Raw genomic sequence first — 18,832 nt, 5'->3', positions numbered from 1 at the left:
CCTGGTTCTGGACTTCCCCACCATCGGGAACATCCTTCCTGCATCTACCCTGTCCAGTCCTGTTAGAATTTTATAGGTTTCTATGAGATCCCCCCTCATTCTTCTGAACTCCAGCGAATATAATCCTAATCGACTCAATCTCTCCTCATATGTCAGTCCCACCATCCCAGGAATCAGTCGGGTAAACCTTTGCTGCACTCCCTCTATAGCAAGAACATCTTTCCTCAGATAAGGAGACCAAACCTGCACACAATATTCCAAGTGTGGTCTCGCCAAGGCCCTGTATAATTGCAGCAAGACATCCCTGCTCCTGTGCTCGAATCCTCTTGCTATGAAAGCCAACATACCATTTGCCTTCTTTACCGCCTGCTGCACCTGCATGCTTACCTTCAGCAACTGGTGTACGAGGACACCCAGATCTCGTTGCACATTCCCCTCTCTCAATTTATAGCCATTCAGATAATAATCTGCTTTCCTGTTTTTGTTACCAAAATGGAGAACCTCACATTTATCCACATTATACTGCATCTGCCATGCATTTGCCCACTCACTCAGCTTGTCGAAATCACACTGAAGCATCTCTGCATCCTCCTCACAGCTCACCCTCCCACCCAGCTTTGTGTCATCTGAAAATTTGGAGATATTACATTTAATTCCCTCATCTAAATCATTAATATATATTGTGAATAGCTGGGGTCAAAACATCTATCCCTGCGGTACCCCACTAGTCACTGCCTGCCATTCGGAAAAAGACCCGTTTATTCCTACTCTTTGTTTCCTGTCTGCCAACCAGTTTTCTATCCATCTCAATACACTACCCCCAATCCCATGCGCTTTAATTTTACACACTAATTTCTTACGTGGGACTTTGTTGAAAGCCTTCTGAAAGTCCAAATAAACCACATCCACTGGCCCACCCTCATCAACTCTACTAGTTATATTCTCGAAAAATTCCAGTAGATTTTTCAAGCATGGTTTCCCTTTCCGAAATCCATGCTGACTCTGTCCGATTCTGCCACTGTTTTCCAAGTGCTCAGCTACTAAATCTTTTATAATGGACTCTAGAATTTTCCCCACTACTGATTTCAGGCTGACTGGTCTATAATTCCCTGTTTTCTCCCTGCCTCCCTTTTTAAATAGTGGGGTTACATTAGCTACCCTCCAATCTGTAGGAACTGTTCCAGAGTCTATAGAATCTCGGAAGATGACTAGCAATGCATCCACTATTTCTAGGGCCACTTCCTTAAGTACTCTGGGATGTAGATTATCAGGACCTGGGGATTTATCGGCCTTCAATCCCATCAATTTCCCCAACACCATTTCCCTACTAATACTGATTTCTTTCAGTTCCTCCCTCTCACTAAGCCCAGTGTTCCCCAACATTTCTGGTATGCTATTAGTGCCCTCCTTTGTGAAGACAGAACCAAAGTATGTACTTAGTTGGTCAACCATTTCTTTGTTCCCCATTATAAATTCCACTGTTTCTGACTGTAAGGGACCTACATTTGTCTTCACCAATCTTTTTCTCTTCACATACCTATAGAAACTTTTACAGTCAGTTTTTATGTTCTCTGCAAGCTTACTCTCGTACTCTATTTTTCCCTTCTTAATCAATCCCTTGGTCCTCCTTTGCTGAATTCTAAACTGCTCCCAATCCTCAGGTCTCTTTTTTCTGGCCAATTTGTATGCCTCTTCCTTGCATCTAATACTATCTCCAATTTCCCTTGTAAGCCATGGTTTAGTCACCTTTCCTGTTTTACTTTTGCACCAGACAGGAATAAACAATTGTTGCAGTCCACCCATGCGCTCTTTGAATGTTTGCCATTGCCTATCCACCGTCATCCCTTTAAGTAACGTTTCCCAATCCATCATAGTCAACTTGCACCTCATACCATCGTAGTTTCCTTTATTGAGGTTCAGGACCCTAGTCTCAGGATCAACTACGTCACTCTCCATCTTGATGAAGAATTCTATCATATTATGGTCGCTCATCCCCAAGGGGCCTCACAGAACTAGATTGCCAATTATTCTTTTCTCATTACACAATACCCAGTCTAGAAAGGCCTGTTCTCTCATTGGTTCCTCAATGTATTGGTCCAGAAAAACATCCTGTGTACACTCCAGGAATTCCTCCTCTATGGTATTGTTACTAATTTGATTTGCCCAATCTGTATGCAGATTAAAGTCACCCATAATTACAGATGTTCCTTTATTGCATGCGTCTCTAATTTCCTGTTTAATGCCATTCCCAACATCACCACAACAGTTTGGGGGTCTATATACAACCCCCAATAACGTATTTTGCCCCTTAGTGTTTCTCAGCTCTACCCATACAAATTCCACATCGTTGGAGCGAATAACTTTCCTCACTATTGCGTTAGTTTTCTCTTTAACCAGCAATGCAACTCCACCACCTTTTCCTTTTTGTCTATCCTTCCTAAATACTGAATACCCCTGGATGTTCAGTTCCCGTCCCTGGTCACCCTACAGCCATGTCTCCATGATCCTGACTATATCATACCAGTTTACATCTATTTGCGCGGTTAATTCATCCACTTTATTGCGAATGCTCCTCGTGTTAAGGGACAAAGTCTTAAGGCTTGTCTTTTTAACATTACTTGTCCCGTTCCCACTATTTTTCACTGAGGCCCTGTTTGATTCTTGCCCTTGATTTCTCTGCCTATCACTTTTCTTATTCCACTTTCTGCCTTTTGTTTCTTGTCTTTGATATCCCCTCCTCTGACTCCTTGCATAGGTTCCCATCCCCCTGCCATTTTAGTTTAAACCCTCCCCAACCACTCTAGCAAATATCCCCCCTGGGATATTAGTCCCGGTTCTGCCCAGGTGTAACCTGTCCAGTTTGTACTGGTCCCACCTCCCCCAGAACCGGTCCCAATGCCCTAGGAATCTGAAACCTTCCCCTTCACACATCTCTTCAGCCACGTATTCATCCGATATATCCTGCTATTTCTACTCTGACTGGCACGTGGTACTGGTAATAATCCTGAGATCACTACCTTTGCGGTCCTACTTACTTCCTAACTCCCTATATTCTGCTTTTAGGACCTCATCCCTTTTTTGACCTTTGTCGTTTGTACCAATGTGGACCATGACCACTGGCTGTTCACCCTCCCCCTTCAGAATGTCCTGTAGCCGCTCTGAGACATCCTTGACCCTAGCACCAGGGAGGCAACATACCATCCTGGAGTCTTGTTTGCGGCCACAGAAATGCCTATCTATTCCCCTTACTATTGAATCCCCTATAACTATTACATTCCCACACTTTTTACTCCTCCCCTGTGCAGCAGAGCCAACCGCGGTGCAACGAATTTGGCTGTTGCTGCTTTCCCCTGAGAGGCCATTCCCCCCAACAGTATCCAAAGCGGTATACCTGTTTTGCAGGGGAATAGCCACAGGAGATTCCTGCACTGCCTGTCTAGTCCTCTTGCTTTGCCTGGTGGTCACCCATTCCCTTCCTACCTGTGGACTCTTAGCCTGCGGTGTGACCACCTCTCTATACGTGCTATCCACGATACTCTCCGCCTCGCAGATGCTCCACAGTGTCCCCAGCCGCCCCTCCAGCTACAAAACCCGGGCTTCCAGGAGCTGCAGCTGGAGACACTTCCCGCACACATACTGGCCCCAGGCACTGGAAATGTGCCCAGCTTCCCACATAGAGCAGGAGGAGCACACCACGGCTTTGAGCTCTCCTGCCATGACTTACCCCTTTAAATTAAATTAAACCTTTTGGAAGATACTTACTATCAATTACTCTCGGGCCCTTCTTCCCTGCTCCTCGTTGTTACAGAATATAGCCCCTACAAATGATGAACCGCAAAATAAGACTTTAAAAACTAGCAGCAATAAAAGTAGTAAATGCTTACCTGGCCGCACTCACGGTACTCAAAGGATCACCTCGTTCCCTCCTCACCGAACTCCCTCAGTCACCCCTGCTCTCCCAGCTTCTCTTCAACTCCCGAGTCCTCTCGAGCTTCTCTTCAACTCCCGAGTCCTCTCGAGCTTCTCTTCAACTCCCGGCTCCTCTCGCGCTTCTCTTCAACTCCCGGCTCCTCTCGCGCTTCTCTTCAACTCCCGGCTCCTCTCGCGCTTCTCTTCAACTCCCGGCTCCTCTCGCGCTTCTCTTCAACTCCCGGCTCCTCTCGCGCTTCTCTTCAACTCCCGGCTCCTCTCGCGCTTCTTTTCAACTCCCGACTCCTCTCGAGCTTCTCTTCAACTCCCGGCTCCTCTCGCGCTTCTCTTCAACTCCCGGCTCCTCTCGCGCTTCTCTTCAACTCCCGGCTCCTCTCGCGCTTCTCTTCAACTCCCGGCTCCTCTCGCGCTTCTCTTCAACTCCCGGCTCCTCTCGCGCTTCTCTTCAACTCCCGGCTCCTCTCGCGCTTCTCTTCAACTCCCGAGTCCTCTCGAGCTTCTCTTCAACTCCCGGCTCCTCTCGCGCTTCTCTTCAACTCCCGGCTCCTCTCGCGCTCCTTTTCAACTCCAAACCCCTCTAGGTGCTGCTGACTGCCTGTCCCAGAGTCCCCCTCTCGCTCTCTCCTCTCAGTTTAATCCGGATAACTGTGAGGTGATGCATTGGGGCAGGACACACAAGGCACGGGAATACACGATGAATGGTAGGACCCTGGGAAGTACCGAGGATCAGAGGGACCTTGGTGTGCATGTCCACCGGTCCCTTAAAGTAGTGGGACAGGTAGATAAAGTGGTTAAGAAGACATATGGGATACTTGCCTTTATTAGCCGAGGCATAGAATATAAGAGCAGGGAGGTTATGCTGGAACTGTATAAAACACTGGTTAGGCCACAGCTAGAGTATTGCATGCAGGTCTGGAATCCGCATTATAGGAAGGATGTGATTGGACTAGAGAGAGTGCAGAGGAGATTTACCAGGATGTTGCCTGGGCTGGAGAGTTTTAGTTATGGAGAGATTGGATAGATTGGGGTTATTTTCTCTGGAGCAGAGGAGATTGAGGGGGGACATGATTGAGGTGTATAAAATTGAGGGGTATAGATAGGGTAGACAGGAAGGAACTTTTCCCCATGCTGGAGGGATCAATAACCAGGGGACATAGATTTAAGGTAAGGGGCAGGAGATTTAGCGGGGATGTGAGGAAGAATTTTTTCACCCAGAGGGTGGTGGGAATCTGGAACTCTCTGTCTGAAAGGGTGGCAGAGGCAGAAACCCTCATAACATTTAAGAAGTATTTGGATGTGCACTTGCATTGCCATGGCATACAAGGTAATGGGCCTAGTGCTGCAAAATGGGATTAGAATAGTTAGGTACTTGTTTAACCGGCGCAGACTCGATGGGCCGAAGGGCCTTTTTCTGTGCTGTAGACCTCTATGATTCTAAACCAAATTAGCATGAATACTGTGGTGGATGAATTCCTGGAGTGTGCTTGAGATGGTTTTTTAGACCAGTATGTCGAGGAACCGACGAGGAAACAGCCTATCCTAGATTTGGTATTGTGCAATCAGAAGAGTTTAATTAATAATCCTGTTGTGCAGGGTCCTTTAGGGAACAGTGACCATAACATGGTAGAATTCTTCATTAGGATGGAAAGTGAAATGGTGCAATCTGAAACTAGGGTCCTAAATCTAAACAAAGGAAACTACAAGGGTCTGAGGTGTGAGCTGGCTAAAATAGACTGGGGAACTTCATTAAAAGGTGGATAGACAATGACTAATGTCTAAGGAACTAATGTATGCAATGCAAGTTATACATTCCTCTCTGGTGCAAAAACACAGCAGGAAAAGCGGCCCAACCATGGCTAACAAAAGAAATTAAAGATAGTATTCAACCCAAAGAGGAGTCTTATAAAGTTGCTAGAAAAAGTAGCAAGCCTGAGGATTGGGAGCAGTTTAGAATTCAGCAAAGGAGGACCAAGAGATTGATTAAGGGGTGAAAAATACAGTATGAGAGTAAACTTGCAAGGAACATAAAAGCGGACTGTAAAAGCTTCTATAAGTATGTAAAAAGAAAAAGATTAGTGAAGACAAATGTAAGTCCCTTACTGTCTGAAACAGGAGAATTTAAAATAGAAAACAAGGAACTGGCAGAGCAATTAAACAACTACTTTAGTTCTGTCTTCACAGAGGAAGACACAAATAACTTCCCAGAAATACTAGGGAACCAAGGTTCTAGTGAGAAGGAGGAGGTGAAGGAAATTAGTGCCAAAACAACAATAGCACTGGAGAAATTAATGGGACTGAAAGATGATAAATCCCCAGGGCCCGATAATCTACATCCCAGGGTTTGAAAGGAGGTGGCTGTGGAAATAGTGGATGTGTTGGTTGTCATCTTCCAAAATTCTGTAGATTCTGGAACAGTCCTGGCAGATTGGAGGGTGGAAATGTAACCCCACGATTTAAAAAAGGAGGGAGGGAGAAAACAGTGAATTACAGAGCGGTTAGTCTAACATCAGTGGAAGGGGAAAATGCTAGAGTCTATTATAAAGGATGTGATAACAGGACACTTAGAAAATATCAACAGGATTAGACAAAGTGAACATGGGTTTACGAAAGGGAAATCATGTTTGACAAACCTGCTGGAGTTTTTTGAGTTCATAACTAGCAGAATAGATAAGGGAGAACCAGTGGATGTGGTATATTTGGATTTTCAGAAAGCTTTTGGTAAATTCCCACATAAGAGGTTAGTGTGTAAAATTAAAGCACATGGGATTGGGGGTAATATATTGACGTGGATTGAGAATTGGTTAGCAGACAGGAAACAGAGAGTAGGAATAAATGGGTCTTTTTCAGAGTGGCAGGTGGTGACTAGTGGGGTACCACAGGGATCAGTGTTTGGGCCCCAGCTATTCACAATATATATCAATGATTTGGATGAGGGAACCAAATGTAACATTTTCAAGTTTGCTGACGACACAAAACTTGGTGGGAATGTGAGCGGTGAGGAGGATGTTAAGAGGCTTCAAGGTGATTTAGACAGGCTGTGAGAGTGGGCAAATACATGGCAGATGCAGTATAACATGGATAAGTGTGAAGTTATCCACTTCGGTAGAAAAAACAGAATGGCAGAGTATTATTTAAATGGTGATAGACTGGGAAATGTTGATGTACAAAGGGACCTGGGTGTCCTTGTACACCAATCACTGAAAGCAAGCATACAGGTGCAGCAAGCAGTTAAAAAGGCAAATAGTATCGAGAAGAAAGCAGGAGCTCCCAAGAAGGGCGCCAAGAAAGTCATGAAAAAGACGCCACCCAAGAGTGACAAGAAGAGGAAGAGAGCCAGGAAGGGGAGTTACTCTATCTACATCTACAAAGTGATGAAGCAGGTTCACCGGGACACTGGCATCTCCTCCCGGGCCATGAGCATCATGAACTCATTCGTCAGTTACATTTTCGAGTGCATCGCGGGTGAGACTTCCCGACTGGCCCATTACAACAAGCAGCAGCACCATCAGCTCCCCGGAGATCCAGACCGCAGTGCATCTGCTACTGCCCAGGGAACTGGCCAAGCACGCCGTGTCAGAGGGCACAAAGGCGGTGACCAAGTACACCAGCTCCAAGTGAAAATCTCTTACTGAAGAAACAAATCTGTTGCGAGAGGATTTGAGTACAGGAGCAAGGATGTCTTCCTGCAGCTGTACAGGGCCTTGGTGAGACCACACCTGGAGTATTGTGTGCAGTTCTGGTTTCCTTACCTAAGAAAGGATATACTTGCCATAGAGGGAGTGCAGCGAGGGTTCACCAGACTGATTCCTGGGATGGCAGGATTGTCGTATGAGGAGAGATTGGGCCGACTAAGCCTATGTTCTCTGGAGTTTAGAAGAATGAGGGGATCTGATTGAAACATATAAAATTCTGACAGGGGTGGACAGACTGGATGCAGGGATGATGTTTCCTCTGGTTGGGGTGTCTAGAACAAGGGGTCACAGTCTCAGGATACTGGGTAGGCCATTTAGGACTGAGATGAGGAGAAACTTCTTCACTCAGAGGGTGGTGAACCTGTGGAATTCTCTACCACAGAAGCTGTGGAGGCCAAGTCACTGAATATATTTAAGATAGAAATAGACAATTCTAGACTCTAAAGGCGTCAAGGGCTATGGGGAGAGAGTGGGAGTACGGTGTTGAGGTAGAGGATCAGCCATGATCATATTAAAAAGCGGAGCAGGCTCGAAGGGCCGAATGACCTCCTCCTATTTTCTATGTTTCTATTCCGAAACTCCTCCTGGTTTTGCCCGTCCAAACAGATTCCGCAGCCTAAAAATAAAAAGCTAAAAGCTACTGCGGATGCTGGAAATCCAAAACAAAAACAGAATTACCTGGAAAAACTCAGCAGGTCTGGCAGCATCGGTGGAGAAGAAATCAGTTAACGTTTCGAGTCCTCATGACCCTTCAACAGAACAGTTCTGCCGAAGGGTCATGAAGACTCGAAACGTTAACTGATTTCTTCTCCACCGATGCTGCCAGACCTGCTGAGATTCCGCAGCCTTCCGGGTAAGCTCTATTCAGCTACCCCTCCCCAATCCCCCCTCCCTCATTTCCCCCTCCATCTCTTCCCACCTCATTCTCTACGCTACCTCCCTCTTTATCCCACTTCCATCTCTGTCCCCCCAACCCCCCCCTCTATATTATCCCCCACCTCCCTCTCCTTTTCCCCTCTCTCTCCCTCTCTCTCTTTCTATTCCCCTCCCTCTCCCCCCTCTATTTCTCTCTCTATTCTCCTGCTGCTCTCTCTCATTCTTCTCTCTATTCTCTCTCTATTCACCTTGTTCTCTCTCCCTATATATCCCCACTCTCTCTCTCTTTTTCCCGCTCCCTCTCTTTATTTGCTCTTCTCCTTTCGCTGATGTTTTTTGGGATCAGTGAGATATCATTGGCTGTTTCTGGTGAGACAGAGTTTGGGATGCAGTGTCACTGAACCCCGACAGGAGGATTACTTACTGCAGTTGCTGGCTCTCCCGGAGCAGTAGGATTCAGAGCTGGAATTACTGTGCACTGAATTTAGTCTCCTTTAGATTGGCTGCTCTCCCTCTACCTAGGGTTTAATACCATCATTTTAACTACACAATGCGTTGTCAATGGCAACAGCTCGGTTGTGATGTCGCTGTCCCCGGAGTTTGGGATTTGGTTGATGAGCCGTCACTGCCTGGTTATCAATATCGTCCGAAACCTCATTCTCAGGACTTGGCAACTAACTCCTCCCCATTTTAATCCCCTCGGTTCATTTTACCTCATTGTCTCCCGAGGGTGGCAACCCTTCCCCCTCCCCCTCCCCCTCCCCGAGGTCGGCGTGTCCTCCCCTTCCCCCTCCCCCTCCCCGAGGTCGGCGTGTCCTCCCCCTCCCCCTCCCCCTCCCCGAGGTCAGTGTGTCTCTCCCCTCCCCCTCCCCCTCCCCGAGGTCGGCGTGTCCTCCCCTTCCCCCTCCCCCTCCCCGAGGTCGGCGTGTCCTCCCCCTCCCCCTCCCCGAGGTCGGTGTGTCTCTCCCCTCCCCCTCCCCCTCCCCGAGGTCGACGTGTCCTCCCCCTCCCCCTCCCCCTCCCCGAGGTCAGTGTGTCTCTCCCCCTCCCCCTCCCCCTCCCCGAGGTCGACGTGTCCTCCCCCTCCCCCTCCCCCTCCCCGAGGTCAGTGTGTCTCTCCCCCTCCCCCTCCCCCTCCCCCTCCCCGAGGTCAGTGTGTCTCTCCCCCTCCCCCTCCCCGAGGTCAGTGTGTCTCTCCCCCTCCCCCTCCCCCTCCCCGAGGTCAGTGTGTCTCTCCCCCTCCCCCTCCCCGAGGTCAGTGTGTCTCTCCCCCTCCCCCTCCCCCTCCCCCTCCCCGAGGTCAGTGTGTCTCTCCCCCTCCCCCTCCCCGAGGTCAGTGTGTCTCTCCCCCTCCCCCTCCCCGAGGTCAGTGTGTCTCTCCCCCTCCCCCTCCCCCTCCCCGAGGTCAGTGTGTCTCTCCCCCTCCCCCTCCCCCTCCCCGAGGTCAGTGTGTCTCTCCCCCTCCCCCTCCCCCTCCCCGAGGTCAGTGTGTCTCTCCCCTCCCCCTCCCCGAGGTCAGTGTGTCTCTCCCCCTCCCCCTCCCCGAGGTCAGTGTGTCTCTCCCCCTCCCCCTCCCCCTCCCCGAGGTCAGTGTGTCTCTCCCCCTCCCCCTCCCCCTCCCCGAGGTCAGTGTGTCTCTCCCCTTCCCCCTCCCCCTCCCCGAGGTCGGCGTGTCTCTCCCCCTCCCCCTCCCCGAGGTCAGTGTGTCTCTCCCCTCCCCCTCCCCGAGGTCAGTGTGTCTCTCCCCTCCCCCTCCCCGAGGTCAGTGTGTCTCCCCCCCTCCCCCTCCCCCTCCCCGAGGTCAGTGTGTCTCTCCCCCTCCCCCTCCCCGAGGTCAGTGTGTCTCTCCCCCTCCCCCTCCCCCTCCCCGAGGTCAGTGTGTCTCTCCCCTCCCCCTCCCCGAGGTCAGTGTGTCTCTCCCCCTCCCCCTCCCCGAGGTCAGTGTGTCTCTCCCCCTCCCCCTCCCCGAGGTCAGTGTGTCTCTCCCCCTCCCCCTCCCCCTCCCCGAGGTCAGTGTGTCTCTCCCCCTCCCCCTCCCCCTCCCCGAGGTCAGTGTGTCTCTCCCCCTCCCCCTCCCCGAGGTCAGTGTGTCTCTCCCCCTCCCCCTCCCCGAGGTCAGTGTGTCTCTCCCCCTCCCCCTCCCCCTCCCCGAGGTCAGTGTGTCTCTCCCCCTCCCCCTCCCCCTCCCCGAGGTCAGTGTGTCTCTCCCCTTCCCCCTCCCCCTCCCCGAGGTCAGTGTGTCTCTCCCCCTCCCCCTCCCCGAGGTCAGTGTGTCTCTCCCCCTCCCCCTCCCCGAGGTCAGTGTGTCTCTCCCCCTCCCCCTCCCCGAGGTCAGTGTGTCTCTCCCCTCCCCCTCCCCGAGGTCAGTGTGTCTCTCCCCTCCCCCTCCCCGAGGTCAGTGTGTCTCTCCCCCTCCCCCTCCCCGAGGTCAGTGTGTCTCTCCCCCTCCCCCTCCCCGAGGTCAGTGTGTCTCTCCCCCTCCCCCTCCCCGAGGTCAGTGTGTCTCTCCCCCTCCCCCTCCCCGAGGTCAGTGTGTCTCTCCCCTCCCCCTCCCCGAGGTCAGTGTGTCTCTCCCCTCCCCCTCCCCGAGGTCAGTGTGTCTCTCCCCTCCCCCTCCCCGAGGTCAGTGTGTCTCTCCCCTCCCCCTCCCCGAGGTCAGTGTGTCTCTCCCCCTCCCCCTCCCCCTCCCCGAGGTCAGTGTGTCTCTCCCCCTCCCCCTCCCCCTCCCCGAGGTCAGTGTGTCTCTCCCCCTCCCCCTCCCCCTCCCCGAGGTCAGTGTGTCTCTCCCCCTCCCCCTCCCCGAGGTCAGTGTGTCTCTCCCCCTCCCCCTCCCCCTCCCCGAGGTCAGTGTGTCTCTCCCCCTCCCCCTCCCCGAGGTCAGTGTGTCTCTCCCCTTCCCCCTCCCCCTCCCCGAGGTCGGCGTGTCTCTCCCCCTCCCCCTCCCCCTCCCCGAGGTCAGTGTGTCTCTCCCCTCCCCCTCCCCGAGGTCAGTGTGTCTCTCCCCTCCCCCTCCCCGAGGTCAGTGTGTCTCTCCCCCTCCCCCTCCCCCTCCCCGAGGTCAGTGTGTCTCTCCCCCTCCCCCTCCCCCTCCCCGAGGTCAGTGTGTCTCTCCCCCTCCCCCTCCCCCTCCCCGAGGTCAGTGTGTCTCTCCCCCTCCCCCTCCCCCTCCCCGAGGTCAGTGTGTCTCTCCCCCTCCCCCTCCCCCTCCCCGAGGTCAGTGTGTCTCTCCCCTCCCCCTCCCCGAGGTCAGTGTGTCTCTCCCCCTCCCCCTCCCCGAGGTCAGTGTGTCTCTCCCCCTCCCCCTCCCCGAGGTCAGTGTGTCTCTCCCCCTCCCCCTCCCCCTCCCCGAGGTCAGTGTGTCTCTCCCCCTCCCCCTCCCCCTCCCCGAGGTCAGTGTGTCTCTCCCCCTCCCCCTCCCCGAGGTCAGTGTGTCTCTCCCCCTCCCCCTCCCCGAGGTCAGTGTGTCTCTCCCCCTCCCCCTCCCCCTCCCCGAGGTCAGTGTGTCTCTCCCCTCCCCCTCCCCGAGGCCAGTGTGTCTCTCCCCCTCCCCCTCCCCAAGGACACTGTGTCCACCCCTCCCCCAAGCTCAGTGTGTCTCTCCCCTCCCCCCTCCCCCAAGGTCAGCTTGTCCTCTCCTCCCCCTCCCCCAAGGTCAGTGTGTCTCTCCCCTCCCCCTCCCCCAAGGTCGGCTTGTCCTCCCCTCCCCCTCCTCCTCCCCAAGGACACTGTGTCCACCCCTCCCCCTCGGTCAGTTTGTCTCTCCCCTCCCCCTCCCTGAGGTCAGTGTGTTTCCCCCCTCCCCCGGCGACAGTGTCCCCACCCCCAGGACAGTGCATCATAATTTAAATACTTGCTTTGTGTTTTGAACTCTAGAATCACTTGTGATCTACCCTGCCAATCAGGCTTCAGCTACAACCATAGCACGGTAGCATTGCTAAACCTAAGCCACAAATAATGTCCTCCCTCACCCTCTCGACTGCACCATCCTCCTGTGGCACCCAGAGCATTGGGACTATTCCACCTTTGTTGTAGTTAGAGCAATGGCTTCTCTTCCCACTCACACTCCATTGCCTCGAGTTCCTCAAGAGTCTGCCCTTGGCTTCTTCATCATCTATTCACTGTCTGTCGATAATATCAGCTACAGCTATATGGGAAGATTGCAGGCACTGTCAGCTTCACCACTGACAGCTGTGCCTCAGTCCCCTCGAATTCCCTTTCTAAACCTCTCTGTACTGGGATACCAGTCTTCAGCCCATTCTGTTCGCTCCACCTGATATCATGGACTTCAGCGGTTCAGGAAGGCAGCTCACTACCACCTTCTCAAGGGCAACTAGGGATGGGCAATAAATGCTGGCCCAGCCAGTGACACCCACATCCCGTGAATGAATATATAAAAAGCCTGGGAGTGAGTTACAGACAGGAATCTAATCGAGGGGTTCGGGGTGGTTTATATATAGAATAACAGATACCTGGGAGTGAGTTACAGACTGGAATCTAATCGAGGTGTTTGGGGTGGTTTATATATAGAATAACAGATACCCGGGAGTGAGTTACAGACTGGAATCTAATCGAGGGGTTCGGGGTGGTTTATATACAGAATAACAGATACCCGGGAATGAGTTACAGACTGGAATCTAATCGAGGGGTTCGGGGTGGTTTATATACAGAATAACAGATACCCGGGAATGAGTTACAGACTGGAATCTAACCGAAGGGTTCGGTGGTTTATATATAGAATAACAGATACCCGGGAATGAGTTACAGACTGGAATCTAACCGAAGGGTTGGGTGGTTTATATATAGAATAACAGATACCCGGGAGTGAGTTACAGACTGGAATCTAATCGGGGGGGGTTTATATATAGAATAACAGATACCCGGGAGTGAGTTACAGACTGGAATCTAATCGGGGGGGTTTATATATAGAATAACAGATACTCGGGTTGTGATGCCCCTGTTAGTTGAACATCTTGACTGGGTTGTGTACCGGTGCGTGTTTGATCTGTACAGCACCTTGTGGAATGGAAGGGAGAAAGAAAGTGTCAGTGTTCCCCTCTGTATCTGGAGGCAGATGGATTTTCATCACATCTCCTGGTGCCCTGTTGGAGGTTTCTCACAGCGAGCTGTGTGGGGCTCGGCCTCGGACTCTGTCCCAGCTGAGCTTTGTGATTTCAGGGTGAGCTGGCTGTTTCACTCGGTCAAGGGGACATAGGCTTGCCAGGCAGCTGGTGGTTGGAGAGGCTGTGTCTGACCAGCAGAGGTTGTGAGGCAGGACTCCATCCTTGGAATAAAAACAGAAAATGCTGGAAAAGCTCAGCAGGTCTGACAGCACCTGTGGAGATTGAAACAGAGTTAACGTTTCTAGTTCATGTGACTCTTCAGCGACTCCTCTTCCTCTGAAGAAGAGTCACACGGACTCGAAACATTAACTCTGTGTGTCTCTCCACAGACGCTGCCAGACCTGCTGAGCTTTTCCAGCATTTTCTGTTTTTGTATCAGATTTCCAGCATCCGCAGTATTCTGCTTTCACTCCATCCTTGTTATTTTTTCTCTCTCCAGGTGCGGGTGATCAGGCTCTGTTCTCCTCCGTTTATTCTATACTGATGCAGCAACTTCCACGGGAGCCTATGGAATGGAGAAGGTACAGACTCTGGAGTTGTTTATCCTCCTCCTCCGAATATTTGCTAACTGGGTTCAGGCTGCTAAATGCTGTAAATCCCAGACTCATTCCCACAGCCATCAACCACTTGCCCGTTAGACTCAGTAGCTGCTCTTGCCTCAGGTACTGCCCATGTGTGGTTGGTGCCATGACCTCCCCTTCCCTGGGGCTGAGAAAGGTGTCCTGGGAGCAGATGGGAGTTACAGGGCCTGTTTGCTATAGCTGCCTCCCCAAAATTGATGGTATCCCTTGTCCTGTTTCAATCTATGGCCTTTTCAAGGGCAATTAGGATGGGCAATAAATGGTGGCCTAGCCAGTGACTCCCACATCCTGTGAATGAATAAAAAAAAAGTTAAATTGGAAGATTTTTCCCCCCTATTTCCTTGGGGAAAGTACTTCAAAATGGCACAATCTTGGTCAGAACAGGGTTGGGTCCACTTCTGCCCAGTCCACACCGCACAGAACTACTGACCTGTGGAGTTCAGTCACTATTGTTTTTTTTAATATTTAATGGCAGATTTCGCATTGCTTGAGTGTTGACTGTGTACTGATAAAGACAGTCAATCCCCTCACAGAGGCTTCGCTAGTCTAGTGGTTATGGTATTGGACTTGTCCGCTTGGACTAACAATCTGGTGAGCGTGAATTCAAATCCCACCATGTAAGTTTGATTTAAGTTTAGTGGATGAAACCTGCTGCCCTTATCCAGCTAGGCCTGTATGTCACTCCAGACCCACAACATCATGGCCAACTCTTAACTGCCTTTCTGTATCACCACATTCTCAGGCCTTTTGGGGACAAGCAGTAAATGCTGATATTACTAACGCTGCCAATGTCCTGTAAAAGAGCACAGATACCCATTACTGTACACTGGCCACGTTAGACAGTCAGTGATTCACCACTAAAACCTCTTCTAGTCTCCAGTTCCCCCAGGGTTTGTATCAATATTCAGCTTGATGGGAGATGGTCTTGGTCCCATGTCCGCATTCAAATAACAACAGCCACAACTTCTATTTACATAGAAGCAAAATACTGCGGACACTGGAAATCTGAAATAAGAACAGAAAGTGCTGGAAAAACTCAGCAGTCCTGGCAGCATCTGTAGGGAGAGAAACAGAGTTAACGTTTCGAGTCCAGTATGACTCTCCCCATTGAGTCCGAAGAGTCATATTGGACTGGAAACTCTGGCTCTCCCTGCATAGTTGCTGCCAGACCTGCAGAGTTTTTCCAACATTTTCTGTTATTTTGTTTACGCAGCATCTTTAACAAAACAAAATGTCCCCAGGCTGTCCGCAGGAACATTACAAAAGCACGCGTGACACCAAAACACATAAGAATATTAGGCCAGGTGACCAAAGCTTGGTCAAAGAGGTCGGTTTTAAAAAACATCTTAAAGGCAGAAAGCAAGATAGAGAGGCGGAGGGTCATTGAAGACTGGACTGGAAGACCATGGAGGAATTTAAAAATAAGGATGATGATTTTCAAATCAAGATGTTGCATGACTGGGAGCTGATGTCGGCCAGCGACAGGAGCGATGGGTGAACAGGACTTGATGTGAGTTAGGATGTGGGCAGTAGGGTTTTGGATGACCTCAGGTTTACAGAGGGTAGAATGTGTAAGACCAGCTGGGAGTGCATTGGAATAGGCAGGTTTGGAGGTAACAAAGACATGGATGAGGGTTTCAGCAGCAGATGAGTTGTTACCAAGGTGGAAACAGGCGGCCTCATAAGGTGTGAATATGTGGAATATTTGGAAGCTCATCTCGAAGTCAAATATGACACTGATTTTGAACAGCCTGGTTTAATCTGAGACTGTTGCCAGAGAGGGGTGGAATTGATAGCTGGGGAACGGAGTTTTGAGTGGGCACCAGTTTTCCCAGCATTAAATTAGTGCTGGAGGAGGATGATGTGGTCAAAGGCTGCAAACAGGTCGAGAAGGATGAGAAGGGAAAGTTTACCTTTGTGGGAGTCACAAAGGGTGTTATTTGTGACTTTTGATGAGAGCTGTTTTGGTACTGTGGCAGAGGAAGAAACCTGATCGCAGGAATTCAAACATAGAGCTCTGAGAAAGATGGGCATGGATTTAGGAAGTGACAATATCAGGACTTTGGAGATGGGATGGTGGTTTGCAAGGGTGGTGGGATCAAGGGATTTTTTTTCTGAGGAGAGGGCTGATGACGGCAGATATAAAGGAGAGAGAGAGACAACACTGAAAAGGGAGAGAGAACCATTTGCCATATTGGCTAGCATGGAGATCAGGAGGGGAAGCCAGGTGACCAGCAGTTTAGTGGGAATAGGGAGCAGGAGGTGATGCACTCATGGACAAGATGAGTTTGGAGAAGGCGTGAGGGGAGATAGGAGAGAAACTCGAGAAAGAGGAGCTGTAAAGGAAGTTTAACCCAGTGGCCTACTGGCAGATGCAGTTGATGGGATTACCTCAATCTTGGTGACAAAGTTGTTCATGAGCTCCTGACACTTGTTGGGACTAAGGATGGAGACAACAGGAGTGGGGAGAGGGAGTTTAAAAAGGCAGTTTGCAGTAGAGAAAATAAGCCAGAGGATACATTCCAGGATGAGCCCGGAATAGCAAGTAGTTTTGGCAGAAGAGCAGGACCTGATAGTGCTTTATGTGCTCCAGCTAGATCTGGCAATGAATGGCTAAACCAGTTGTCTGCCACATACTTTTAAGTCTGCACCTCTTGGACTTAAGGGAGTGAAGAAGTATTTGGATGTGCACTTGTGATGCCATGGCATACAAGGCTATGGGGCTAGTGCTGGAAAATGGGATTAGAATAGTTAGGTACTTGTTTGACTGGTGCAGACTCAATGGGCCGAAGGGCCTTTTTTCTGTGCTGTAGACCTCTATGACTCTCTGAAGATGAAGGCAATGCCAAGCGGGAATGGCCAGGGTGAGAGCAAGTAATGGTTTGATTGGGAACTAGGACATCGAAGGTGGAGGTGAGAGTGCAGCTGAACAAATCAGTAGCTATGGGCAGAGAGGGTAAAGGCTAGACAGTTGGATTTTGAAAGTGCAGTTGTTAGTGAATTGAAGGATAATTTTCTCCAGGGACAGAGACAGAAGAAGCAGGAGTGGGAGGGGTACGTGAGTGGACATAGATAAAAGGAAGTGATCAGTATTGGCCTTATCTGTAACTGTTATGATGGGAGTAGAGACGCCAATGAGATGGTAAGGTCTCGGGCGGCCGTGAATATGGGTTGAGGAATTTACGTGAAGTAAGAGATTTAGGGAGGATAAGAGAGCAGTGAATTGAGAGGAGAGAGAACATGATGAGTTGAGGTGGAAGGTGAAATCACAGAGGATGAGGTGGTGGGAAGGCTGAGGGAGGAAAGCAGTGAAGATATCACGGTGAGGAAATGTTTATGATAATTGGGTGGATGGTAGAGAATGAGGGTTTTAAATGAGGTATGAGAGGGGCGGAACAAGGTGAGATGCTCAAATGAGGAGAAAGTGCCAGAGGAGTGGGGGTCAGGCCAAGCCCCACACTGCCACCGTCACCTTCTGGACAGGGCAAGAAGTGGAATATATAGCCAGGCGGGGAGGTTTAATTAAGGAGGAAGGGTGTCATCACCTCTCAGCTAGGATTCTGTCAAGGTCAAGATGTTGATGTAATCACTCTCAGTAAGTTCACAGATGGCAGGAGTCTTGTTCACAAATGAATGGACATTCTGGAGGGAGATGTGTGGAGGGCCAGTGAGAGCTAATCCGCTGGGGGAGTCCACAGCATCAGCAGCGGGAGGGGTGAGTTGGATTGGAAGGAGCTTGACACGATTTGCCCCTAGTGCGTACACTGTGTGGGGCGGTCACTGAGAGAGTAGGATCGAGCAGTTGGAGTTGCTGCTATAATGCCCCAGGTGCCGGTGTCTCGTTTAGACGGTTGGAGGATGTCAAGAGAGGCGCAGAGGAAAGCTGTAGACTTAAAGAAACAGTCAAGCCTGGGGCAATGACAAAAAAGAGAGTTGGGGTTGGGAATTGGGAGGGTAAAGTATCTGAGAGTCAAGAAGTCAAAGGAGGCATGATGGTAGAAGAGAGGGATAAACAGAAAAGGGAGGGTGCAGGATGGGGCAGGAAGAGGAAAAGTAGGAATGGATTGAATGGGCTTGGGTTTAGAGCAGTAGCCAAAATGCACAGGCAGGGAAAACTCAAGTTACATAGGTCTAGTTCCATAAAAATTAGGGTAGATAAAACCCTGATAGTAAACGGACAAACGGAAATAGTTCAGAGGTTAGAGGAAGGATTCCAGAGTGAAAGTCAGATGTCCTGTTGTGGAATAATGATGATATAGTTAGGTGGAGTCAGCCTGGAGCATTAAGGAGCTGTTGTGTGAGCCCGTAGGCAAGGAGAAGTGAGCAAAGTGTAGAAATTAGTTGAGGGGAGAGTGTCCAAGGACACACTGAATGAGGTACATTCACAGGAATGAGGATGCAGGAGATGTACAGTCAAATGCAGGTTCAAAAAGATGGTTGCTGCTGGAGGACACCATAAAATGCAGAAGCAGCAGAGGTTTGTTCTTCAGCCCAGACGAGTGATGTCCTGGTCATGGCCTGATTGAAGCTGAAGAAACCAGAACCAGTGAGCAATCTCAAACTCTGCAGGGAATGGAAGTATCTCAGTCACAGCAGCGCTGGGGCAAAGGCAGTAAACTGATCAATGGACACA

At 50.5% G+C, this 18,832-nt stretch overlaps 1 protein-coding gene across 1 annotated transcript in view; it reads left to right on the top strand.

The window, feature by feature from the left end:
* trappc10 (trafficking protein particle complex subunit 10) overlaps window positions 1-18,832 on the top strand; it is an 82,503-nt gene that overhangs the window by 12,121 nt on the left and 51,550 nt on the right. Inside the window, exon 2 of the mRNA XM_078560424.1 lies at window positions 14,058-14,139. Coding sequence (XP_078416550.1) covers window positions 14,058-14,139 — 82 coding nt within the window. The remainder of the gene's footprint in view (window positions 1-14,057; window positions 14,140-18,832) is intronic.

Source organism: Cetorhinus maximus, chromosome 16, assembly GCF_964194155.1.
Source record: "Cetorhinus maximus chromosome 16, sCetMax3.hap1.1, whole genome shotgun sequence".
Lineage (NCBI taxonomy): Eukaryota > Metazoa > Chordata > Chondrichthyes > Lamniformes > Cetorhinidae > Cetorhinus > Cetorhinus maximus.
The sequence above is the reverse complement of the archived record's forward strand: the minus strand, read 5'-3'. Positions and strand labels throughout refer to the sequence as shown.